Below are 27,823 nucleotides of genomic sequence, written 5' to 3'. Positions count from 1 at the left end.
TCTTTGATTTCCATTTGTGTGGAATATCTTTTTCCATCCCCCCTCTTTCAGTCTGTATGTGTCCCTAGGTCCGAAGTGGGACACTTGTAGACAGCATACATACGGGTCTTGTTTTTGCATCCATTCAGCCTGTCTATGTCTTTTGGTTGGAGCATTTAATCCATTTACATTTAAGGTAGTTATCAATATTTGTTTCTATTACCATTTTCTTAATTGTTTTGTTATTGTAGGTCTTTTCCTTCTCTTGTGTTTCCTGCCTAGAGGAGTTCCTTTAGCATTTGTTGTAAAGCTGGTTTGGCGGTGTTGAATTCTCTTAAGTTTTGCTTATCTTTAAAGAAAATCCTTGCTGGGTAGAGTAATCTTGGTTGTGGGTTTTTCCCTTTCATCACTTCAAATATGTCCTCCCACTCCCTTCTGGCTTGCAGAGATTTGCTGAAAAATCAGCTGTTAACCTTATGGGGATTCCCTTGTATGTTGTTTCCCTTGCTGCTTTTAATATTTTTTCTTTGTATTTCATGTCTGATAGTTTGATTAATATGTGCCTTGATGTGATTCTCTTTGGGTTTATCCTGTATGGTACTCTGTGCTTCCTGGACTTCATTGAGTATTTCCTTTCCCATGTTAGGGAAGTTTTCTACTATAATCTCTTCAAATATTTTCTCAGACCCTTTCTTTTTCTCTTCTTCTTCTGGGACTCCTATACTTCGAAGGTTGGTGCGTTTAATGGGCGGAGTTCAGGAAGGGGTGGAACTTAGGCAAGGGTGGTGTGTAGGGTGGGGGGGCCTAGGCGGGTGGGGGCGTGACGTTTGAGTGTGAGGCAGGGAGTGGTGGGGCAGAGTTCAAGTGTGGGGCATGGCCTCTGCTTAAGACCTGCACAGAAGGGGAGAGGCAGCACATTTAAAGGAGGGTCTCTGCAGTGTGGGGTTTTGGAGTTTGGAGGTAGAGCCCTGAGTGATGGAGTGTGCATGGGGTTTAGGCCCAGCTCATTGGAGGGGGTCTCCGAGTGTAGAGGTAGGGTGCTGGGTTGGGGTGTAAGGACAGGGCTTTGGTTCTGCATGGCAGGAGAGGCTCCGAGGGCAGAGGATTAAGCCTGGGAGCCCACAGTCTCCCTGGTGCCTAAGTGGACAGGGAAAGTACTGGCCCTGTTCCCTTCTGTTCCTTTGCACCCCTCCCCAGTGTCTCCCACAGGGTGTCCCCTGCCGCCACTGGACCCCTAACTGTGAGTGGGTCCCGCTGGGTGTAGGAACTCCGTGCCTCTCCTAGCCACCCCTCAGGGGTGCTGATCCCAGAGGTCCGGCCTTTACTTTTGTTCCCCCATCCCTCCCTCCCACTCCCTCGACACACGTGGCTGGAGGGGGCCTAGGTGGGCAGAGGATCAGGCCCTGGATTTCAGCAGGTTCTGGGGGGCCCAAGTGGGCAGGGGAAAGCTGGCCACGCTCCCTTTTGATCCTCTGCCCTCCCAGTGGTTCCCCAATTTCCCCCTTTGGGCATGGGATCCCTTCCCCTCACCCAGCCGTCCCTCAGGGGCTCCAGTCCCATCCCACCTCCACTTCTCCTCCCGCTTCTCTCCCCTCGTGCCCCACGTCCTACCCAGTTGCTGGGGGTTTCTCCCATACCCTTAGGTGCCATGGTCCCCCACTGGTGCCTGGTAGGTGCCCTAGTTGTGAGGAAGCGTGAATTCCGTGTCCTAGTGGCCATTTTGACTCCACCCTCCCGGTGCTCTTTTTTAAATTGAAGTTGTTTCCCTCTGTTCCTAACTTCTTGAGGTTTTTTTTTTTTTTAAATCATGAATGGATGTTGGATATTATCAAATGCTCTTTCTGCAGCAATTGAAATTTTTCTGAAGCAGTTGATCATAGGATTTTTCTTCTTCAATGTGTTGATATGGTGGATTACATTGATTTTTTAAAATGTCAAATCTGTCTTGTATACCTGTAATAAATCCCACTCAGTATGTTGTATAATTTCCTTGTTGGATTTGATTTGCTAACATTTTGTTGAGGATTTTTGTGTCTAAAATTATGAGGTTTTTTTCCCCCCACGTCTTTGTCTCACTTGGGGATCAGTGTAGTGCTGGTCTCATAAAATGAGTTGGGAAGTGTTTCTTCTGTTTTCTGGAAGAAGTTGTGTAAAATCTGTGTTCATTCTTCAAATGTTTGTGATAAACTGCCAGTGGAGACACCTGGGACCCAGCATTTCTTTTTGGGGAGGTTTACAGTATAAATTCAGTTTCTTTATGGTTATCTGGTTATTTGGGATATCTGCTTTATCTTAGTTGAGATTTAGTAGTTTGTAGGGTTTTGTTTTTATTTTTATTTTTAGCCATGCTGCGTGGCTTGCGGGATCTCAGTTCCCCAACCAGGAATTGAACCCAGGCCATGGCAGTGAAAGCGCTGAATCCTAACCACTAGACCACCTCGCTAGTAGTTTGTGTTTTATGAGAAATCTAGAACAATTAGTATACACTTGAAATTTTTCAAAACCCCTCCCCTAATAAAATTTTTGAAGCTCATTCTGTGAGGCTAGTACCATAGCCCTAGTTTCAAAATCAAAGCAGATAATAATATATAATTGCTGTAAATGATAATAGATATAAATACTCTAAGTAAAATATAAATAACATCTAACATACAATTAAAAGAATGCAAAGGAATACCACTTATCCAGAATGTCTGATTTACCTTTTCTAGGTTAATTATAATTCCAGAGCTTAGAAATTATATTCCTAAGACTTGTTTATGATGGAAAAATGACTTGAAGTAGAGTTACCATATGATACAGCAATCCCACTCCTTGGTGTATATCCCGAGAAAACTCTAATTCATGCACCCCAGTGTTCGTAGCAGCACTATTTACAATAGCCAAGACATGGAAGCAACCTAAATGTCCATCAGCAGCCAAATGGATAAAGAAGATGTGGTACATACGGAATACTACTCAGCCATAAAAAGAGATGACATAATGCCATTTTCAGCAACATGGATGGACCTAGAGATTATCATACTAAGTGAAGTAAGTCAGAAAGAGAAAGACAAGAGAAAGAAAGACAAGGTATCATGCCATATGGTATCACTTATATGTGGAATCTAAAATATGACACAAATGAGATATGAAACAGAAACAGACTCACAGATACAGAGAACAGACTTGTGGTTGCCAACATGGAGGAGGGGTGGAGGAGCAATGGAGTGGGAGTTTGGGATTAGCAGATGCAAACTATTATATATAAAACGGATAAACAACATGGTCCTACAGTATAGCAAAGGGAACTATATTCAATATCCTGTAATAGGGAATTTCCTGGTGGTCCAGTGGTTAGGACTCTGCTTCCACCGCAGGGGGCATAGGTTCGATCCCTGGTCAGGGAACTAACATCCCACAAGCCACACAGCATAGCCAAAAAACAAACAAAAATATCCTTTAATAAACCTTAATGGAAAAGAATATGAAAAAGTAAAAATATAACTGCATCACTACTGTACAGCAGAAAGTAACACAACAGTAAATCAACTAAAAAAAATTTTTTAAAAAGAAAAAAGCATAAAAGTTAATTCTGTAATTATCCAACTGAAAATGTGAGAAAAAATGGCAGAATAAACCAAAAGAATGTAAAAGCAAGGAAATAATAAAGAATAAAAAATAAAGGAAATAGAAAAAGCAATATACTGGAGAAGATTAATAAGGTCCCAAATAGGTCTTTGTGTTATCATATACCAAGAATTATTTAAAAACTATGTTAATCAAGAGCATGTATACATTACAGGGAATAATAACTTGGTCAACAGATTGAATAAAGATATACATACATATAACGTAATTTATGACCGTCAATAATAGGGGAAAAGATAGCCTTTTCATATTCTGGGACATTTGCTGCACATGCACACATAAATTGCACTCCTTTATTTTACAGAAAGAGATTGATTCCAAAAGATTTTTTTTAAGCATTATTTATTTATTTCTTTATTTATGGCTGCGTTGGTCTTCATCGCTGCGCATGGGCTTTCTCTAGTTGCAGCCAGCGGGGGCTACTCTTCATTGCGGTGCGTGGGCTTCTCATAGTGGTGGCTTGTCTTTGTTGCGGAGCACAGGCTCTAGGCATGCGGGCTTCAATAGTTGTGGCACGTGGGGCTCAGTAGTTGTCACTCATGAGCTCTAGAGCACAGGGCTTAGTTGCTCCGTGGCATGTGGGATCTTCCCGGACCAGGGTTTGAACCCATGTAGCCTGCATTGGCAGGCTGATTCTTAACCACTGTGCCATGAGGGAAATCCCCCAAAAGATTTTATAACAACCAAAAATGTGGAAGGCAAAACTATAAACCCTTAAGATAATGTAGGAGACTAAATTTATGACCTTCGTTTAAGATAATGATTTCTTAAAACACAAAAATGAACAAGTCTTTTAAAAAATTTAATAAATCTGACATTGAACAGAGAACTTCTATTTATTAAAAGATTCCCTAGAGAATGAAAAGACAAGCTATAAACTGGGAGAAGATATTTTCAACACATATGACTAACACAAAAACATCCAAAATATTTTTTATAAAGTTCTATAATTAATAATGACAACCCAAGAAAAAAATGAGCACAGAACTTTAAGAGGCATTTCATGTTAGACAAATGGCCAATAAACATAGGTTTCAAAACAAAAAAAACTTAACCTTAATCAGGGAAATGCAAATTAAAACCAAAATGAGATTTCATTTCATATCCATATACCAGATCGGCCTAAACTTAAAATTTTCAGAGTTTCAAATGTTAGTAAAGAATAAAAATTGAAAAATCTCCTTTGGAAAATATTGCACATTGTCTAGTAAAGCTAAAGATATTTGCATGCTCCAAATACCCTATGTTTAGTGATACCACACTCATAATATATATCCTAGAATAGAGGCTGGCAAACTATGGCCCACTGGCTAAATCCTGCCACTGCCTGTTTTTGTAAATAAAGTTTTATCGGAACACAGCCACACTCATTCTTTTACATATTGTCCATGGCTGCTGTCATGCTACGATGGCAGATCTGATGAGTTGTAACAGAGGCCATTGGGCCTGCAAAGTCTAAAGTATTTCCTATATGTCTTTATATGGAAAAAGTTTGCAAACCTCTGCGCTAGAGCAACCTCTGTATATCCATCAGTAAACATGTACAAGAATGTTTATAGCAGCACTGTAATATCAAATTTTGAAACAATCTACATTGCTATTTATAGAAAATGGATTTAAAAACATGATATACTCATGCAATAGAATACTATACAGTAGTGAAAATGAATTATAGCTATATGGCTAAATCTCACACTAATATGTTGACAAAAAAAGCAAGTCATAGGGACTTCCCTGGTGGTCCAATGGGTAAGACTCCATGCTCCCAATGCAGGGGGCCCAGTTTCAATCCCTGGTCAGGGAACTAGATCCCACATGCCGCAACTAAGAGTCCACATGCCGCAACTACGAGTTCACATGATGCAACTAAGAGCCTGCATGCCACAACTAAGAAGTCCCCCTGCCACAAATAAGAAGCCCGCATACTGCAACTAAGAGCCTGCATGCCCCAACTAAAGATCCTGCATACCGCAATGAAGATCCAGTGTGCCGCAACTAAGACACTTAGCAGCCAAAATAAATATTTTTAAAAAGCAAATCATAGAATATTAAATATTTATATAAAACTAGAATATATGCATAGATAAACAACATAGTTTTGGAGTACGTGGTTCAAACTATAAAGAAAAGCAACAGAATTATGAACACAAAATTCAGGATAACTATTATGGTTGTGGGGAGAGGAAAGGGAGTAGATATGTAGGAGTCTTCAAAGTTAGTAGTAATATCCTCTTTCTTAAAATAGGTAGTTGGTACACAGGTTTTGCTGTATTGTGAGTCATTACACCTTAAATATATTTAATAAATATTCTTTTATATATACCCAAATTTAATAGAAACTATCTTTGAAAGCTACCAGTTAACAGAGGGAATGAAAATTAAATTCTTTTGCTAGGTCATACTGAAGTGGACTTAATTTTAATTTCCCCCATTGTACTGTAGCTTCTAAAGCAACTTTTCAAATAACATTGTAATAATTCCTGTTAACTGAAAAACTGAACTTTATTAGGCAATGATTTCACCTTGTGCTATTTCTCCTCACTCACCTAGACTCTTGTCGCTTGTCCTTCAACTACGTTTATCTCATGATTCAATAAGGACATTATAATGAGATTAGAATCTAACCATCTTACATATAGCAAAAGATAAGGTACAGGCCAGGCTCTGGCTGTTCAATAACTGAGCCCCATTTCCATGGTTATCAGGAAAGCAAGGCCATCCTAGGAAGACCTAGAGAAAAGTGTGAACGATGGGAAAATACAGCTATGGGCAGAGTTGTCTTTGCACAACTCTGCAAAACTCTATTTTCTGAGAACATGGACCAGAAATTCAGGCAAGCACTTGGAAAAAACAAAAAGGGACAAACAAGCTCCAGATGGTAGATTTAAAATTTTGGTAAGAAGATGTCCTTCTCTAGCCAGATGAGATCCCTCTAGTTTTCCAGCATAGAGTTCAATGATTTCTACTCCTCTTAGGAGAAGTCTTGAAGGTCACTAGCTCCTGCAATGACAAATTCCTAATCATCCAAAGCCAGGATCAAGATCCAGGAGATGGCCATCATGAATGAGGAACTATTCAGATATGTTCCAGCATTCTGACAAGTGTAGAATGATTAAAAGAAATTATGATGCTCAACAGATTCCATGTAATCTTTAATATACATGTCACAATAAAACATATACCATATTAACAACTCAGTCATAAATACTCAGAATGTATTCCATCATTACTCCAAAACACTAATGGTCTGTTTTTAAATATTATGAACATTTGAAAGTTATATGAATTTCAAGCAATATTTTATGTTTCAAAACACGGAAAAGGCAGATTATTAAACAGTATATAGTATATGACATCATTTTCTGTGACTATATACATATATAAATGGCATTTGGTAAGATAAACCTAGAATGTGGTTATCTCGGCTATGAGATTATCAGTGATTAAGTTTTTTTCTTAAGTTTATTTCTAAAGTTTTCAATAATGACCATTTATTATGCTCAAGAACATGTATATTTTTCTAACATTTTTATACTTGGTTAAATAGAAGCTGTTTTCAAATAATAAAAAAGAAATACTCCGGATAATTTTTAAACTATTCCTATATTTTTCCTAATTAGAGTTTATTGTGAGTTCTTGAAATTTGAATTAGTTTTTTGTTTGTGAAATATACAGTTGTGTGTTCAATTCCTGCCTAAAACATAATTACTGGAAGCTATTTAAACCTTTAGGTACCTAAAATAGTGCTAGTCTATTTAACTTTACTTCTGAACCAGCCCAATTGGATCAAACTATCCCAAACAGAACAGCTATCAAGTTGCCTTATTCAACTATCTTCAGTTTTGATTTAATAAGGTCATCAAAAGAAAAACTGCAAGTAAAGCTGACCTCACAAAATCCATTAACATCAAGAGATTCTTTGAGTCCTTTATATTTTGTACATGAGATAACAGTAGTCCCTGTGGGAAGAATATATCCCTCCTCTGAACTTCCAGAGCATGTATTTGTAACTTGGAAATGACTTTTATATACTCTTAGAATTACTTCAGTACAGCTTTTATCTTCTTTGCTAGGCAAAAAACAACTTTTCATCTTTGTATCTTTCTTAAGTACCTAATACCTTTTATATTATAATGCTTGATAAATATCCTCATCTTTAACCTAACTCTTCATTTTTATTGATTTCTCAGAAGTAACAATCTGACAGGTGCCCATAAGTGAATACAAAAGAGTGCTGATGGGAGTATCATTTATTATGTTGAAGAAAATGGCAACATAATGTTCATCATAGGGAATTATTTAAATAAATTGTGGTAAATCTAAACAATAGAATAGGACTATCTATCCAGCCATTCACATATATTATATAGCACATTAATAATGAACATGGGTAGATATCACCAATATAATACTGAATTAAATATTTAAGATTCATTCTTGTTAACTTAAAATTTATTATCTTTATAAATCCAAGTTTATTGGATGCATAACATTCCATTGCATGTGTACCACAAATAACTATATCTTTGTTAAGGATATATATTTGAAAAGATCATCTCAAAAAATCTCCTCAGAAAGTGCCTAACTCCAGGCCTGGGACAGAGAATGTACAATAGAAGTCTTGAATACCTGTGTCAAAAAGTAAGGAATTGCTCAAAGACAAATGGGGATTACAGGAGCCAGCTTGAGATGCCAAATTTGGACAATTTGAGCAACACAAAGAACAATGGTAATAAATGGACTAAAATACTTTGTTCCTTGTACTAAAATTCTTCAAATGACAAAAAAAATCCATCAGTCAGAGATACTCAAAAGAGAAAAACCAGACATAGAGAAGAAAAGGGGGGAAAGGCAAAGCTTTTATATAAGAGAATAATAAAATTAAAAATCACCACTGCAAGCCCTAATTTTGTAACTTATTTAGGCAAGGATCATCAACGGATGCTAAAAACATTAGGCAAAATGTTATATGTGAAATGGTCTCAAAATATTCCTGTCAGATTACTTCTTGATTTACAAAGAAAAAAAGCAACTTTCATTATGGAGAAATCAGGTACACACACTACTCGAATCAAAGTGATCAACTTTAGTATTACCAATAATGGATCAAACTTAAATTATGTGCTTCTTGATGTGATACAATAGGAAGTATACAGCACCACCCCTAGTATTCTTTTTTTTTTTTTTTTTGCGGTACGCGGGCCTCTCACTGTTGTGGCCTCTCCCGTTGTGGAGCACAGGCTCCGGACGCGCAGCCCCAGCGGCCATGGCTCACGGGCCTAGACGCTCCGCGGCATGTGGGATCTTCCCGGACCGGGGCACAAACCCGTGTCCCCTGCATCGGCAGGCGGACTCCCAACCACTGCGCCACCAGGGAAGCCCCACCCCTAGTATTCTTGTCAAATATATTTAAACTTAACCTAATCATGACAAAACAAACAAATCCAGAATGTTAGGCACTGTACAAGACAAACGTTCTAGATTCTTCGACTCTTTAAAATGTCATTGTGAAACAAAACAGGTAAGGGGAATACTGCTCTACATTAAAAAGATATGACCTCTCTCCACCATGTGAGAAAACAGCAAGATGGTTACCCAGGAAGGGCTCTCACCAGGAACCAAATCTGCCTGTACCTTGATCTTGGAGTTCCCAGCCTCCAGAACTGTGAAATATAAATATTTATTGTTTTTTAAAAAAAGGGCCCATCCAATGCAATATGTGACCTTGATATGGATTGTGTATCAATTTTTAAAATAAATTTATTTATTTAATTTTTGAATGTGTTGGGTCATCGTTGCCACACGCGGGCTTTCTCTAGTTGTGGCGAGCGAGGGCTACTCCTTGTTGCGGTGCGCGGGCTTCTCACTGTGGTCGGTTCTTTTGTCGCAGAGCACGGGCTCTAGGCGCACGGGCTTCAGTAGTTGCAGCGTGTGGGCTCAGTAGTTGTGGCTCACGGGCTCTAGAGCGCAGGCTCAGTAGTTGTGGCACAGGGACTTAGTTGCTCCGTGGCATGTGGGATCTTCCTGGACCAGAGCTCGAACCCGCATCCGCTGCACTGGCAGGCAGATTCTTAACCACTGCGCCACCAGGAAGTCCCTGTATCAATTTTTTTTAAATGCACATATAGGATATCAGGGAAACAACAGGGGCAATTTAAATACAGATTATATATTAGATATTATGAATCAATGTTAAATTTCTTACGTGTTTTCTTTTTTTTTTTTTTTTTTTTTTTGTGGTACGCGGGCCTCTCACTGCTGTGGCCTCTCCCGCTGTGCAGCACAGGCTCCGGACGCGCAGGCTCAGCGGCCACGGCTCACGGGCCCAGCCGCTCCGCGGCATGTGGGATCCTCCCGGACCGGGGAACGAACCCGTGTCTCCTGCATCGGCAGGTGGACTCTCAACCACTGCGCCACCAGGGAAGCCCTTACGTGTTTTCTTGATACTGAATACTCATAATGTTACACTTACTCATAAATAGAGCAAAAAACAAACAAAAATATGTAAATAGGTGTAGACAGAGATTAAGAAAATGGTGAAAAATGTTAAAAACTGGTGAATGTATGTAAAGGATATAGAGTGTACATCATTATAATATTCTCTTGCTTTTCCTATAGCTTAAAATTTTTTAAAATAAAAACTTAGTGAAAAATAATTATAAAAATACTAGAGTACCTTAAATACTTTCCTGAGATCACTGATTAAATGTCTGACTCATATGTGCTGGTATAAACCCCAATCTATTGGCAGAAGGTCAAAATCATTGGCCAGTATTGATAAAGATTCTCAAAGAAAATGATCCAATGCCAGGAAAAAGAATATACTCACCAGTGCTGTTCATGGGTAACCACTACGACAGGGCTCTAGTTGCTGGGTTGAAGCAGTAACTAATCCTTAAGGGTCTACAAGGCCAAAATAGGCCATAACATAAATCTGAAACTGCCAGCTGATAAACAACAAGGCACCTAGGGCCTATGAAAAAGTATTGCCTGAGTTTCCTTCCTCTCTGCAGTCTTCTGCATGTTTTTCTGGATTTTGTCTGCTTCCACAGAGTTTAGGTTTCTTGACTCACTTTCTTGCTCCAAAATCTTCAACATCTCCATTTTCTTTTGAATTTTAAAATTAAAATTTAAATACATGAGTAATATGTTTTCCTTGTAAGGAAAAAATAGATTATCAGTAATGCTTAAAGTCCTCTTTGTCACTTCTTCCCCTTTACTGTAAGTCCCCTCTTCTAGCCTCAAAGGTTACCATTGACAGGAGCCATATCCTTCCAAAAAATATATACTATTTTTTATATTAAGTATATTACATGGTATGCTAAAAAAAAGTCCTCCTCAGCTCCTGCAGTCTGTATTTCTAAAGGTCTTCACTTTTTTGGGTCAAAGTACCTCTGTCAATCTGATAAAGCTGCCTATACTTTCTCTGAAAAAGAAAAATCACATTTATCTATACATACAAAATGTCACAAGTTTAATATACAATAAGAAGCCCATCCACATGGAACCTATTCATCTCAGGTTAATAATTCCTGTTTTTTACTTTAAACAATAGCCTCCTTTCTCTTGCAAGAAATCATCACAACTACTCAAAAGCCAAAAGAGATAACCCAGATTCAAACAGAGGTAGCTTGAGATCAATGCATGCTGTCCAATTTGAAACCAGAATGTGTATCTCTTAAAAAAAAAAAAAAAACAATCTACGTCTCCCATGTATACTTTGACAAAATTTTTGCTCCGCTTTAACACTTCGACTCCCTCTAAGTCAGTGCAATTTGACCATCTTTATTTCACATAGCTATACTGGATCAAGCACACAGGTTCATTCATTTAGCAATCTTGGTCACCAAACTTGCTACTCCATTCACATTATTTGGAAGAGATCAAAGTATTTGGTAAATGGTCCTGAAAATCAGACAAGCTTTATTAGCTTTCCCCTCCAAAGGAGTGGTAAAATGACAGCTCCATCTCCTTTGTGCTGGAAATTCACAAGTTTGTGATTATTTTTTTTAAAAAGGCCATGCATGAGGTCTTGACGCAAGCGAAGACAAGTCCAGGCTTGCCAACAGACCTACAGCCCTAAGTTCTTTGCTCTCTGTGAGCCAAGGTATGTTCAAAAGAAAATGGGGACAAGGGTTTGACCTAGAATTCAGGAAATCTGACTAATGCTGGACTCTAGTGAAATTCACTCTTCTTATGCATAAAGTTATTTTATTGTTTTACTAGTTGGATGGCCTCTCAAACTTACCCAATAATGTCCCCTTAATAGTAGAAAAGAAAGAATGTCTACTTTGAAGGGCTGTGGCAGAGGGAAAAGCGGTTACCCTAGGGCTACCTTTGAAATTATCTTTCTTAAAAAATAAAACAAACAAAACCCAACTATGTTGATTTTACATTCTTCCCCATAATACATTTATTTGATCCAATAGAAAAATCATGTCTAAATTATCTGCCAAATGAATAACCTTTTCCAGATCATCAAATTAGTGTTCAAGGAAGAAATAATTAGACCATCCATCGTTTTTCACAGTCACATATATGCTCTTTTGCTAGTCAAACTCCTAACAGACATTCTGAAGATATAGGCACAAGAAAAGTACCTTTATATTGACACAAATCATCACCAGTCACACAACCACACTCAATTATGGCACAAAACAAACTACCAAAGTAGAGGTCCCTTAATATGTCAGACAATCCCACACAGTTATAAAATGCTATTACCGTGCAGCTTCAAGTACCAATAACCTCACACCCGACAGCACGTAGAATCACGCACAGGCAGAAATAACCATACACTCGGCCACTGAGGGACCCCAGTCCACCCGAAAATATCTCGCGTTGTCTCACAAATATTCACAAGCACCAAAGGGCCTGACAAGGCACACAGAGGGTCTCATGCCAGTCTGACGCTCAGGCTGGTCCCCTGCACCTGCCCCACCGGCGGGTCCCACTTTCTCCTGACGTGTATAAGACCCCGAGCACACTCAACACTCGCCGCGGTCTCATGGACCAACTGCCCGAGGCGAGCGCGCCCCACGCCTGCGCACTGAGCGCAGGCGGGCTCTCCCAGAAATCTCCGGGGCGCGGCAGTTGGGGCGAGTTAGTTCTAGCAGCCCGGTCCACGAACCCAGCGGAGAGTTTGTGGGCTGGGTCTCCTAACGTTCTCGCTGGCCAGCCACAGCCTGCCCGGAGTTGGACTACATTTCCCAGAGCCACCGCGTGCCGAACGCGGCTTCATTTCCGTTTGTTCGCGCGACTTGGGGACCTCGCGTGGGGAGAGGGCTGCGTCTGTGGAGGAGTTTGGCCTGGCTCCCGCAGGGCGGGTGAACCTGAAACCGGGCTGGGATCCCGGGCACCAAGTCCTGGACCCTGAACTGCACCCTCTGTCGAGGTGAGTATGTCCGGAATGCCAGGGTGGAAACGGTCGGAGGAAGCGTCACTGGAATTACGTGGGTGGCCGTGTCTCCTGGTGTTTTGTGTGTGTGTGTGTGTGTGTGCGTACGCGCGCGCGCGACAGCCAGCCTGGTATTGGTGACTGTATGGGCGAATGGTCGTGTGCTACTGTGGTTTTATGTGTAAGCGTTTGTGTGAGTGTGAGTTGTTTTGACTCTGAAGCTGTGATAGTACTGCTTTGACTTTGTGACCGCGTGCTTACTTGACTGGAAATGTGCTTATGTGACAGTGTAATTGCCTGTGGACTGCGTGCTTATGACTCTGAGGTGTGCGACAGTGTTGTTGTGACAGGGTGTTTGGAAGTGCTTGTGTTACTTTGAGGTTTTGTATGTGTGTTACTAGGGTTTGCCTGTGACTTCGAAGTGTTACGACAGTGTTTCTGTGACACGATGTTTGTGATTGCTTGTTTCCTTGACCTGGTACTTGGTTGTGTTTTTCTGACTATCTGATTGGATGACTGTGTGCCGTTTTCATGACTGTATGAAGAGAGTAAAAGTGCTGTTGTGAAAGGTTATTTTGGGCTGTGTGTGTCCCCAACAGGGTGCTTGTATATGCTTGAGTGATTGTGTGTATGCTCTGTGTATGATTGGGTTTTAAGACTAGGTGGTCAGACAGTGTAGCATTAACTTGGTGATTGTGACTCTGGCTGTGTGACTGTGGAAATGTGATTGTGTGTGACTTTGTGAGTCATTTATATATTTTATAGTCTGTGATCTTATGGGAGTTTAGTGGGGTACAGAGGTAAAATTGCATTTTGGTAATTTCTGGGGTTCATTCTGTGGCTGAGCCAGCCTATGGATTAAGAATCCCTTGTGGCTTTGTCCTCCTCTGAGGACATGACTTATTTCTCTTTTGACCACAGTGATTACCACACCCTACCCCCCACCCCCCATTTCACACATTGCCTGTAGTACTTCATTTTTCATATTCATCCTTAGGTTGCCCTGGGATTGTAGATGTAGCTTCCCTGCTGCTTGCTGGTGCTCTCTCACCTGATAGCCTTAAGGGTTTTGGATGCAGAGAAGTGACAGGAAGGAAGAAGTCAGAAATTTGAACCCCTGAATGAAGAGTATTAGTTATTTCTAAGGCTCAGATCTGGACTTGAGATGAGAATTTTAGAGCTGTAGCACCTTCAAGACAGGTCACTTGGAAATGTAATGGGATTCCAGGAGTGGGAATACTTCCAGAGAGTGTGCTAGAGGAGTCAGCCATACACTTGAGAACCTGTAGCACTCCCCTTCAGGACTCCATCTCCAGCAGACAGCTTTGAATTGAGAAGCAAATTCTAGCCCAAGATGGCTGTGAACTTGGCCCTTCTTTCTCATACAGAAAGTGCAGAACTGTTCTAGTCTCCTTTGGACTTTCCTCTATGTTAAATGAGGGGTAGATTGGTGGCATTCTAATTTAGAGTATACCCTAAGAAAGGCCCAGTATCTCATGATTCTTTTTTCTTTCCCTGAGAATAGCGCCCAGAGGAAGAAAGAATGGCTGTTATACAATCAGAAGCAAGCTCCAAGGTGCGTAGATGTTTTCTCTTTGTTTCGTGAAATGCCTTTGTTTTTTCAGGACATAGGAATCTTTGGGGTTTTGGGGGGGAGGGGTTTGTTTCTTTATTTATTTTTGGCTGCGTTGGGTCCTTGTTGCTGTGCACGGGCTTTCTCTACTTGCGGCGAGTGGGGGCTACTCTTCTTTGCGGTGTACGGGCTTCTCATTGCGGTGGCTTCTCTTGTTGCGGAGCAGGGCTCTAGGCGCGCAGGCTTCAGTAGTTGTGGCTCGCGGGCTCTAGAGTGCAGGCTCAGTAGCTGTGGCGCACGGGCTTAGTTGCTCTGCGGCACGTGGGATCTTCCCGGACCAGGGCTCGAACCCGTGTCCCCTGCATTGGCAGGCGGATTCTTAACCACTCTGACACCAGGGAAGTCCCGAATCTTTGCTTCTTTTTGAAATTTCTTAGGTAAGCCTTCTCAGATGATGGAGGGGCAAGGCAATTTTCTGTAGATTGAGAGCAAGGAATATGTGCAGTTAATTGTGATAGATGCTTCCCAATAGCGGTTAAATTAAGGAAGAATGGATTTGAGATCCATAAATTTAAAAAGGAAGAGCTCTTTTGTGTTATTTCTGACATAGCAGCATTCTGTTTTTTTAACTTTTTAAAATGTTTGTTAATTTTCAGAGGTACACAGAAGTGCACCTCTGTACTATCGTATGCCCAGCTTAAAAGTTTTCACTTGCCAATCTTATTTCAGTTATTCTGCCTTCAGTTCAAAATCCCTCCTAATTTGCCTTTATACTTCTTCTTTGTCTTATGGGTTATTTAGTAACATGTTATTTACTTTTCAAACATTTTAAGGATCTTCCAGAGGTCTTTCTGCTACTGATTTCTATTTTCATTCCATTTTATTCAGAGAATATACTTTGTATGACTTGAATTCTTTTAAATTTATTAAGATGTATTTTATGACCCAGAATGTGTGGTCTATCCTAGTACATGTTTGGTGTGCACTTGAAAAGACTGTATTCTGCCACTGTTGGGTGGAATGTTCTATACATACCTGCTGGGTCAGATGGATTGGTAGTGTTTAAATCTTCTGTACCCGTATTGAATTTGTTGGATTTACCTCTTTCTCTTTGTACAGTAGTTTCTATCAGTTTCTGCTTCATTTATTTTGAAGCTCTGTTATTAGGTACATAAATGTTTCAGGTTATATGTCCTAATGTTGAATTGACTCCTTTATCATTATGAAGTGGTCTTGTAGTATTCTTTGCTCTGAACATTTACTTTATCTGATATTTAATATAGCCACTTCAGCTTTCTTTTCATTAGTGTTAGCATGGTATATCTTTTTCTATACTTTTACGTTTAACCTATTTGTGTTCTGATAAAGTACATTCCTTGTAGGCAGCATTTAGTTGGATCTTGTGTTTTTATCCAGTTTAACAATATCTGTCTTTTAATTGGAGTGTTTTTACCATATATATTTAGTGTGATTATTGGTATACTTTGGGTCAAATCCGTCATCTTTCCATTTATATTTGTTCCATCTCTTCTTTATTTCTTTTTCCATATTTTCTGCTTCCTTTTGGATTGAGAGAAAGAGTTTCAAAATAACAATACCAACATTTTTACTAATCTTATGAATACAGAAAACAACCAAGACTTCTTGGAGTTCAATGGGATATAACCCACTACAGATCTATAATCAAATTACTGTGTTTTTAAAGTCACCTATAACAACAGCTTTCATATAGTTAAGTCATCAGCTTGAGAGACACAGGCTCATTTGTTTTACCTTGCTTTCTACTTTTAGGGATTGTTTTCCCACCACTTTGATTTAATTTTGTTTTAAAATTAAATAAGATACTTACATATTTCTAAAATCAAAACTGTAGAACAAGGTGAATTTAGAGAAGTCTAGCATCCATTCCTGTCTCTTCCACCTTGTTTTTCTTCCCTCTGTAGATAACTACCTGTGCTTCTCTTTGGTTTATTCTTCTATTTTTCTTTCAAATGATATATATATGTTTATGTGTATGTGTTTGTATGTATATGTATGTATTTTTTATCATCTTCATTCTTAATCAAAAAAGAGCATTCCTTGTATACTGTTCTGCACTTTCCTTTTTTTCCCTCACATATTTAATGTATCCCAGAGATAACTGCATAAGCAGCCTATAGAGATCCTCCTCATTCTTTTTAATAGCTTCATTTTATGTTGTGTGGGTATACTGCTTCATTCAGCCAGCCTCCTACAGGTGGGCATTGGTGTTTTTTTCCCCAGTGTTTCGTTGATAACTGTGTATATTGTTTCTATGGTTTATCTTTGGAGCAAATTTCTAGAAGTGGCCTACTTTTAGTTTATTTTAATGCCTTTGACATAAATTCTACCCAAATCACAACCTTGAGTAATAATAAAATTGGCCTATTTCCTCATTTTTCCCCTTCCTTACTTGTTTCTCCATTACCCAAATTTTCAAAAAAAGTCTTAGAGTCTGTCTTTATACTGTTAAATATTCTTTTTTCTCTGAATTTATTGAGAATTTCTCTTTTTAACCATAACATGCCCTTGTTTTAAATTTCAGGAAGCTATTATTTCCTAGTTTTATGACGTCAAAGTAGTACATGTTTGTTGGAATGATTTAGAAAATACAAAAGGAAACAAACAAGGAAGAAAATAAAAATTACTCAGAAACCCTCCTTTGGAATGAATCATAGTTCATATTTGGAATCTATCCTTCAAGTCTTTCTTTTTTACTTCTTATTATGGAAAAATTCAAACATATGCAAAGCTAAACGTACAGTGTCGGGTACCCCTGCGTACTCTACCCATCACTCAGCTTCAACAAATATCAGTTTAAGGCTCAACATGTTTCATCTGGTTCTACTGCTCTCTCCCCCGACCCCAAAAAGCATGGATTATTTTGAAGTAAATTCCAGATATATAATTTCATTCACAAGTATTTTAGTGGGTGTTTCTAAAATATAAGGACTTTTTATTTTAAAAACAAAACCACAATGTCATTACTATTAAAAAGAAAAAAAGAACTCAGTACTCTCTTAATGTCATAAAATAGCCAGTTAGTGTTCATGTTTTCCCCATTGCCCATAAATATTTTTTTATGGTTTGTTAGAATCAAGATCCAAACAATGAGCTCGTTGATTGTGATGACCTAGATGGGTGGAATGGGAGGTGGGGGTGGGGATGGGAGGGAGGTCCAAGAGGGAGGGAATGTAGGTATACATACAGCTAATTCACTTCATTGTACAGCAGAAACTAACACAACACTGTAAAGCAATTATACTTCAATTAAAAAAAAAACCTGTCCAAAAAAAAGATCCAAAGAATGTCCATTTAATGTAATAAGAAGATATATTTCTTAAATCTTTCTTTTTCTCTTTTCTTTCAGTTTTATTTCTTCCAGAAACAGAGTTTCTTATGGAGTTATCCATATTCTGGATTTTGTTGATTGCATATATGGAGTGTTATTTAACATGTTCCTTTAACACTATTTCTTGTAAACTGGCATTTCTAGAGGCTTGATCAGGTTCAGGTTTTTTGTGTTTTTGCTTGTTTGTTTTACACTAATCCTTCATACATAATGATATATACATCTATGAAGTAGTGAATATTTGGTTGTTTTCCTTTATGTGATGTTAGCAGCCATTGATAATCTTTATTTGGAATCCATTATTTTATCAGAAGTCACAAAATATTATTTAATTCTATCGTTTCTTCTGCATTTGTTAGCTGGGATACTTCTGTAAAGGGAGCCATCCTCTCATCAATGTCTTGGTTACTCTGAAGTATAGCTTATGCAAAAAAAGTAGAATAAAAGCTTGATTTTACTCTCATTTTTCAGCATCTTCCAAAGTTTATTGTGTTTTCCTTTTAAATTATCATTATGAACTTGTAGATTCAAATATATTTGGTATGTTTCAGTCTATAGCAGTTATTCTTATTAATACTCAAACTGTCCATCTGTTGCCAGTGGGATCCTCTTTACTACCTCCGATTTGGCTCCTTTTGAATGCCTTTTGATTACTGTTGGAGTTTGTGGTAGATACCAAACTTTCTGGTGTGACACGATGTTCTAGGCCCATCTTGTCCATTTTCCTGTGTTAAACATGAAATCAGCCACTTCTCTGTGGAGCCCTGGTTCCTTTTAGTGAGAAGTGGTTTTAAGAAGCCACAATTAGGATAGTTGGAGTTCTCATTGCTTCTGGTTGTTATTGCTTGTAGGTCTTTACAGAGTTGGTTAAATATGTATTTTTTAGAAGGAGAAAAATACATCCTGAGTTTATAATGATATTTCCAATTGAATTTTAAGGTTACAGAGTTTTTCTTGATTTTTACATTTGTATTTCTTTTTGTACTCTGAAAATCTTTATTCTTAATAACCTTAAGATAATTACATACTTGCTTTATTCTCATTGATGTATGTGTGTGTAATCATTTCAGAATTGTCTGTTTTAGAATAACAATGCCAATATTATTAATAATTTATTATTTTAATAAAACTTTTGTTAATAATATTTAATAAATTTATTACTGATTAATATTAATAATAGTATAGTTACTGAAAAACAGCTATTTGGTTATCTGTTATTAGTTATTAGTTATTTGGTCTGTAGGTTATATTGCACTAGGAATCTAATGTCAAATGTACGTATTTGAAAATTCCTTGAAATAACCACTTCCTTTCTGTGTTTACCCTGCTAGTATTATGAACAGGTAAGTTTGTTTCACTTTGCTTTTGGTTCTTACGGATTTTTTTCCAGTTTGATTTAATTTTGTCTTACAGTTATACAAAACATACTCACAGTTCCAAAGTCAAATGGATTCTATTTGATACCACCTTATAATTTTTTGTGTGTGTTCACGAGAGATGCTGAGCTAAATAAAATTTTTTTCTTGTAATATTTTTGTCAGGTTTTGATATTATGGGTTTTTTGCCTCAAAATGTAAAAGAGATTGTCTACTCCTTTTCTTACTTTCTGAAAAAGTTTGTGAAGGGAATAGTATTATGTCTGCCTTAAATGTTGGTAGAACTTACTGGTGAAGCCATCTGGGTCTTCTCTGTAGACAGGGTGTTTTATTTTGTTTTACTAAAAATTCGATTTCTGTAATATCTATGGGGCAGTTTATATTTTCTGTTTCTTCTTGTGTGACTTTTGATAATTTGTGTTTTAAGGAATTTGTCCATATCATTCATATTGTCAAATTTATTGGCATAGGGTTGCATTATCCTTTTAATGCCTGTAAGATCAGTATTCTCTTCTCCATATTGGTAATTTTTTTTCTTCATAGACTTGCTAGGAGCTTATCAACTCTATTAATCTTTTGAAAGAACAAGTTTTTTGCTTTGTTGATTCTCTGTTAAAATCCATTTTGGATCCATTGTGGATTTTGTGTTTATTTCTATTATTTCTTTTCCTCTTACTTTGGGCTTCATTTGTTCTTCTTTTGCCAGCTCCTTAAGGTGGGAACTGATGGTACCCATTCCTTTTTTCCTAGCATTTAAAGCTATAAATTTTCCTTTAAATACTGTTTTTGCTGCAGCCCACAAAATTTGGTAAGTTGTGTTTTTATTGTCATTCAGTTCAGCATATTTTTATGTTTTTTGTGATTTCTTCTTATAAGTTATTTAGAAGTGTGTTTAATTTGCAAATATTTGGAGGTACTACTAGACCTCTTATTATTTCTAATTTAATAGTGTGTGGACAAAGACCAGAAAATGTACTCTGAATGATTCAAATTTAAAATATTTTTGATACTTTGTTTCTTTCCCACACCTGACTTAGTGCCTAGCCATGCATTGCAGTATCCTAAGGAGTTGTAATCCAAGGACTCAGGCCTCCCAGCCAGCCATGCTCTTATGCACATCTGCCTTCCTACCCCAAGTGCCTCCATTACGATACCTCTTTATCAGGCACTGACTTCCTTATCATGTATAGGGAGGCAAACCTTGAAGATACTTTTTCTCCACTGTGACTCAGTACTCAGTACTTTTCTACTCCTAGCCCTTCCCCCATCTCCCTCTCCATGAAGTGGGAGGGGTCTTTTCTTTGGTACTCCCTTGGCAGTGAGATGGTTCCATAAATCTGTGTTTATCCATTAGACCTTCTCTAGGTGCTGTTCCATGGGGGAAAATGGAACAGTGGGGGAGTCAGCACTGTGTCTGGGTTAGCCTCTTGCTTATACTAGCTGATTAGTAAGTGATTAAACATTAAAGGCTCGACTGGTACTGTCATTTTGGCTGTTGTCTTGCCTTCGTCAGCTTTTCTGACAACCAGCAGCTCAGCTCTATCTAGCACAGCTCAGCTCTTGACAGTTGAGTGTGGTATTCTTTTTTTTTTTTTTTTTTTTTTTTTTTGCGGTACGCGGGCCTCTCACTGTTGTGGCCTCTCCCATTGCGGAGCACAGGCTCCGGACGCACAGGCTCAGCAGCCACGGCTCACGGGCCCAGCCGCTCCGCGGCATATGGGATCTTCCTGGACCGGGGCACGAACCCATGTCCCCTGCATCGGCAGGTGGACTCTCAACCACTGCGCCACCAGGGAAGCCCGAGTGTGGTATTCTTGACAGTTGGGTATGGTATCAGTTATATCATGGTACTTGATAGTGTTGTATAAATCCTCTATATTGTTACTGATTTTTAAGAATCTACTTTTTGTATCAATTACTGAGAGAAAGATGTTAAAATTTCCAAATCTGATTGTGGATTTGTCTCTTTCTTCCTTTAGTTCTTTCAAGTTTTACTTTATATATTTTGATGCTCTTTTGTTATGTCTTTACACATTTAGGATTGCTGTGTTTTCTTGATGAATTTATCATTTATTGCCAGTGTTACTCTTTGTCTATTTTGCCTTATATTAATACAGGTACACAAGCTTTCTTATGCTTAGTGTTTGTATGGTATATATTTCTGCATTTAACTTTTTTTTTTTTTTTTTTTTTTTTTTTTTTTTTTTCTTTTTGCGGTATGCGGGCCTCTCACTGTTGTGGCCTCTCCCGTTGCGGAGCACAGGCTCCGGATGCGCAGGCCCAGCGGCCATGGCTCACGGGCCCAGCCACTCCGCGGCATATGGGATCCTCCCAGACCGGGGCACGAACCCGTATCCCCTGCATCGGCAGGCGGACTCTCAACCACTGCGCCACCAGGGAGGCCCAACTTTTTTAAAATCTTTATTGGAGTATAGTTGCTTTACAATGTTGTATTAGTTTCTTGCTTTCTCCATTTAACTTTTAACCCATCTGTTTATATTTAAAGTGCATTTCTTGTAAAGAGCATACAATTGGAATTTGCTTTTTTATCTTGCCTTGATATTGTCTTTTTATTGGAATAGTTGGACTGTTTACCTTTAAGGTAAGTAAAATTTAGTTTAAGCCCTGCCAGGGATGGGAGCATCCATATACATGTCTTTTATGAAGAACTTGGCACATTTTGGAGTTTAGTTCATTTAAGTTTATTTGTGTCTTCAGCTCTGTGATGAATTTTTTTTAATTCTGAATTTACATCTTACCTGAATTCTTTTTTTATTGTTACAATGGGCACAGTTATCTATTGCAGCTGGAAGAAGTGGAATTTCTAATTAAATATTTATTGATCACCTATATCAATGATTCTCTGTAGGGGCAGTGACTTTCCCTAGGGATGTTTTTGAAATATAGCTGGGTTCTTTTGAATGTTTAAATAACTGGGTTGAGGGTGAAGGCTTCTGGCTTTTGAAGGACTGAAGCAAACCATGATCTGGGTCACAGCTTAGAAAGCTTTTCTGTAAAGGGCTAGACAGTACGTATTTTAGGCTTTATGGGCCATATGGTCTCTCTTGCAGCTGTTCAACTCTGCCATTATAGTGTGAAAGTAGCCAAAGACAGTAATTATATAAGTGAATGAATATAGATGTGTTCCAGTAAAGCTTTATTTTAAAAAATAATTGATGGGCAGTAGTTTGCCAACTTCTAGGTGTCCTGAAGTGCACAACAAAGAAATTGTCTGTGACCTGCAGGATGAGGACCATAGCTAGGGGAAAAATGTGTTTATAATTATCTGGGTCTGGCACCTCTCATGTAAAGCATTTTTTGCCTGATTTTTTTTGAATTGCTGCACTTATCTATTTTACTATTATTGCATGGTTTTACTGTCAGCTAAATCTTCCAGGAATGCTACCATAGTTTGATTGAGAAAAGATTGTACTTTGTTTTATTCAGAAATTTACTGAGTTTTTTTAAACCATTTTAAAAAGTTACAGCACTGACGGCAACACTGCTTGTGATATGACTTGCTAGTATCACGTACTTGTAGAAGTCTTCATTTGTAGGTAATGCATTTCATTGATTTTACACACACATACACACACATACATACATATATGGCCTTCATTTTAAAATGTCAACTATAAATAAAAGATGTCAACCATATTAAGTTGAATATTGTAATCTTATAAATCTAAATGTGTTCATTTTAAGTAGTTGTAAGCCTAAGTATTTAACTATTTGAGCCTTCTGTGTAGTTGTGTATGGTCATTAACATATTAAAATTTAACAGTTGGTCATTATCTCTGTTTTTGGTATAATGTATATAAGTGTGTTTTATTACCTATAAGTTTCATTTCAGAAACAGTAAAGAAGTTGTAAATGTTTCCTCTTTGTATATAGAGAGAGCATTGAGTTTGACCAGGGTAAGAATCACCACCTGTATCTCACCTGCTTAGTGTATATTTTGGGGATGGGAGAAAGAGACAGGAAGAGGAGAACAACAAAGATAATTCTAACTTACCCATTTGGAGCTTTGCAAAAAGCATGGTCTCATGGTTCTGTTTCTCCTCCCCAGTACTGCCTTTTCCAGACTCTGTGCTTCTCTAAGATAGGAACCCAGAAGATGACTGATCATTTCTTGCAGCTGTAAAAACCATGGCTCAGGTAAATCAGTGTTTCCTTGTGCCCTCTTTAAATAATCACTTTTTTACAGAATACGTGCATGTTTGCATTCCTTATTCCTAAAAGTTCCTTCCTGACTCACCCCATTCATGAGTGTGCTTTCCAGTTTTTTCCAGTCTTATAAGTGATAGTGTCTTCCCTAAGTATGTCTTTCTAATCTAACCTATATTCACATACTTATGCAAAAGTCCAATGAGCATCTTTGACTGGGAACACTGATATAACAAAAGCAGAGTCCCTCATTTTTTAAGATTTGTATATACCACGCATGAGAAAACTTTGACCTTCTCTTTAGACCTACATTTCCTGGTTAGACAAGATAGGATTTGGTCTTGACTGGGCTTAGTGTCCATACATAGCAAACCTCGTGCTTTGTGAGCTTTTAAGATAAGGAACATATTAGGGATTGAATACAGAGAGATCAGGGATCTTCCCTGGGAATCCGTGATTGACGAATACCAGTAACATGGATCATTTTGAGGTTCAACATTTTGTGCTAATCTTGAATGTGTAAGTTTATATTATCTTTTCTACCTTTCTGTTGCTTAGAATAAAGAAAAGGTAAGTTCTTAAGTGATTAATAGTAACAAGAAAGATCATTATTCACATGATGATTCCGTTGAGAATTATAAACTCCCAAAAGTAAAAAATGCTTACAAGGTTTTTATGTAACCTAAAGTGTTCAATGATGCACACTTATTAAATCAGATATATTCATTATATGGAGCTATTCTACAGTCTATTAAAAATATTTACTAAATTATTGGTAACAAGGAAAATGCTTATGATGTAATATTCTGATATAATGATGAACCTGAGGTTTCAATAAATTCTTTAATTTTATGCAAATCTTATAAGACAGAGATTTTATAAGGTTTTACAGAAAACTGTACCAAATTTTTTCTTTCTTAAGTAGAGAAGAAGAAAGAGAAACTTGCATTTGTTGAGAATGCATGATATGTAAGATACCTATTGTACAGGGTGCTTGTGTATGCTATTTCTTTCAATTGGGACATTGCATTTACTTTATTAATTCCAGATTTATGTGTAAAATGAGATATTCTATATGCAGGAAATGTCTACAGCAACAGGCATAAAAAGGAACTTCAGAAGCACCAGTTTCTTTAGTGTCTTATCCATGTAAGAGGCTTCCCAGCCTATTTGCTCTGTTGCCTTCTTCGTGGAGAGCTCTCTATCATCTCCCCTTCCATTGAAAAAAAATATTTTCTTTATTTCCACAACTAATATTATGTTTGTGTTTCAGAGATCAGTGATGTTCAGGGATGTTGCCATTGACTTCTCTCAGGAAGAGTGGGAATGCCTGGACTCTGCTCAAAGGGATTTGTATAGAGATGTGATGTTGGAGAACTATAGTAACTTGGTGTCACTAGGTAAGGATATCTACCCCTAGTATTTCAGGATCTACCTTTGGAATGGCTGCTTTCTTTTCTGTTATTTCAAGGTTGTTTTTAAGTGATTAACTGAATTTATTATTCTCCAAGGAATAGTTTCAAATTACTGGAAGTAGACATGAATGGTTTCATTGGGCACATTTATCTTCTCCAGCCTTCAAATATAATTGCCTGTCTTCCTTCTGTCTTCCTTCCTGTCTTCCTTGATGAACAAAGGGAGAGAGTTGAATTCTGGGACACTTGCAATATTGCCAGAAAAAACAGGCTATGATTCATTGTTACAATTTAGATCTGCCAAAGCAACTCTAAATATTTTTTTAATAGGTACAGAAATGTATGGTTTTTCTGACAACAGAAGAGCTTACATTATTTATATAGTGACAGTGTGGGTCAATGCATTTCACTAACAATTCAAGTGAACACAATCCATTACAAAAAAAAATTCTCTTATTTGTGTTTTGCAGTTGAATATCAAATTTTAAGAACTTTGTATTTTACACTGAATGAATATGCTAGAACCACCTTTTATTGGAAAATAGCTCAGGAAGAACCTGTGATTTTTGAAGAAAGTTCATTGTTTTTTTCCTGTAGCAACATAAGGGATAGAGCGAATATCAGTTAAAACTTTAATAAGCGATTTTCCCATCTAAATGATGACTTTAGTCTTTGGACTCTTCGAGTCGCTGGAATATAATTGTCTCTTGCCCCTTCACTTCTCTTTTTCCCCTGTAACAACCCTTTTATGTAAACTTGGGAGTCAGTTCCTTTCCAGACTTTTTTTGTATTTAGACTTATATCACTTGTCTCCGTTCTTTAAAATATACTCATTTATTCAAAATATATTTATTTATTGAGGGGCCTGTTCTATGCCAATGACTGTAGTAGGCATTGGAGAAATCATGATCTAAACAAGGTTCCTATTCTGCTGAAACTTATCTTCTTGTGGGAGAAATACAAAATAAATAAGGAAACAAAAATATATGTGTATGTGTGTGCATATTTATGTGCATATATTTATTTATTTAATAAATATAAAAATTGCAGGTAGCAATAAACAGTATGAATAAAGGTGAAGTAGAATAGGCAGAGAAAGAACTAAATGGGGAATGGGGGGTAGGTTATTCTAGATAGGTAGATTTTGGAGAAACCTCTCTAAGAAAGTAATATTTGAACAAAGACTTTACCAAAGTAAGGGCATGAGTCAGGCCAGTATCTGGAGGAACAGTATTCCAGGCAGTTGGAGTAGTAGGTGTAAAGGGCTTGGGCTGGGCATTAACTTTGTAGGAGGAACAGAAAAACATTATATCTAAAGAAAAGTGAATGATAGAGTAATAAGAAATAAGGATAGTTAAAGAATAGAAAAAAAGGAGTTGAAATTTTATTCTCTAAGGTGGTGCCCTCTGAATCCTGGCGGAAGCAAATGCAAATTCTCTCTGGAGGAAAGTAAGAGGGCTTTTAGAATTCTCACAAATTAATCAACAAAAGATGAGCTCACAAAGATCATCAAACCCACGAGGAAACAGGTCACAGGTGAGTTGATAAGTAATCTAAGGAAACAACAGATCGCATGGTAAAAGATTTAACATATTGGAATTTTTTAATGTAAATATAAACTATTGGTGAAATACTTAAAGAAATAAACTAAATTACAAAAATGAAAAGCAATAAAAGATTTTTATAAAGGAACAGATGTGAAAGAACTAAATTGAACATTTCTAAACGTTCTGTTTAGTTCTTTTTAAAAATAATTATTCTAAGGTTGATAAATTTGCATGAAAATTATTCTCTTTATAAAAAGATATCATAAAGAAAGTAAACGACAAGCCGTGAATTGTGTGAAGATAATTGCAATGCATATTGACAAGAATTAAGTTAGTATCTAGAATATAAAAAGCTCCTATAGATGGTTAAGAAAAAGGTAAATAACCTTTTTGAAAAATTGGGTAAAAGACATAGGCAGTTCAAGGAAAAGGAAATGCAAATAGCCAGTAATCATGAAAAACTGTTCAACCTCACTAGCAATCAGGAAATGCAAATTAAAACCACAGTGAGATAATTATTTCACACGCCCTAGATTGTCAAAAATTGAGAAGTATGACAGTACCAAGTGTTTACAACTTTTAAATGCAGAAGTGCCATATACCTCATTATTCATAAAAGCAAAAAAGTGGAATGACCCAAATGTCTATCAGTTGATGAATAGATGAGTAAAATTGGTATATCCTTACAATGGAATATTAGTCAGCAATAAAAAAGAATGAAGTTCTGATACATACTACAATACAGATGAACCTTGAAAACATGCTAAATGAACGAAGCCAGACACAAAGACTACATATTGTATGATTCCATTTATATGAAATGTCCACAACAGACAAATCCATAGAGACAGGAAGTAGATTAGTGGTTGCCCAGCACTGGGGTGGGAGCTGGGAGGTGAGGGTGGATTGGAAAATGAAAATGGGGAAATTGAAAATGACTGCCAGTAGGTATGGGGTTTCTTTTTGAGGTGATAAAAATGTTATAAAATTTGATTGTGGTGATTATTGTACAACTCTATGAATATACTAAAAACTGTTGAATTGTATGTACTCTAAATGAATGAACTGTAGGTATATGAATTATATGTGAGTAGATCTGTTTTTTTAAGTGTTCTGTACCTTACTGATGTCAGTATCAATTGGCATAATCACTTTGGAAGAATACATAGAAATTATTTCTAAAGTTTTAGAAAAGTATGTATTTATTTTTATTTATTTGGTTGCACCTGGTCTTAGTTGCAGCACACAGGATCTTCATTGTGGCATGCAGGATCTTTAGTTGCAACATGTGGAATCTTCTAGTTGCGGCATGCGGGCTCTTAGTTCCAGCATGCGGGATCTAGCTCCCTGACCAGGGATGGAACCCAGG

The 27,823-nt window shown here is 37.6% G+C and overlaps 1 protein-coding gene across 6 annotated transcripts in view; it reads left to right on the top strand.

Moving 5' to 3' along the window:
- Positions 1–12,717: 12,717 nt before the first annotated feature.
- ZNF420 (zinc finger protein 420) overlaps positions 12,718–27,823 on the top strand; it is a 28,087-nt gene continuing 12,981 nt past the window's right edge. For 2 of the 6 annotated variants that reach the window (XM_081217831.1, XM_081217832.1), the window contains exon 1: positions 26,181–26,443. Coding sequence is in view for 3 of the 6 variants with exons in the window: in XM_081217829.1 (XP_081073955.1) it covers positions 23,475–23,483; positions 24,766–24,892 (136 nt within the window). In the remaining 3 variants the exon portion in view is untranslated. Of the gene's footprint in view, positions 13,004–14,531; positions 14,583–22,807; positions 22,944–23,108; positions 23,484–24,765; positions 24,893–26,180; positions 26,444–27,823 lie in introns of those variants that run through there. The other 4 variants (XM_081217829.1, XM_081217828.1, XR_014013882.1 and 1 more) reach the window with 4 other exon arrangements.

Source organism: Mesoplodon bidens (genome assembly GCF_964165515.1).
Source record: "Mesoplodon bidens genome assembly, chromosome: 18".
NCBI classification, from domain to species: domain Eukaryota; kingdom Metazoa; phylum Chordata; class Mammalia; order Artiodactyla; family Ziphiidae; genus Mesoplodon; species Mesoplodon bidens.
Note: the sequence above shows the minus strand (reverse complement) of the source record. Positions and strands in the feature narration are given on the sequence as shown.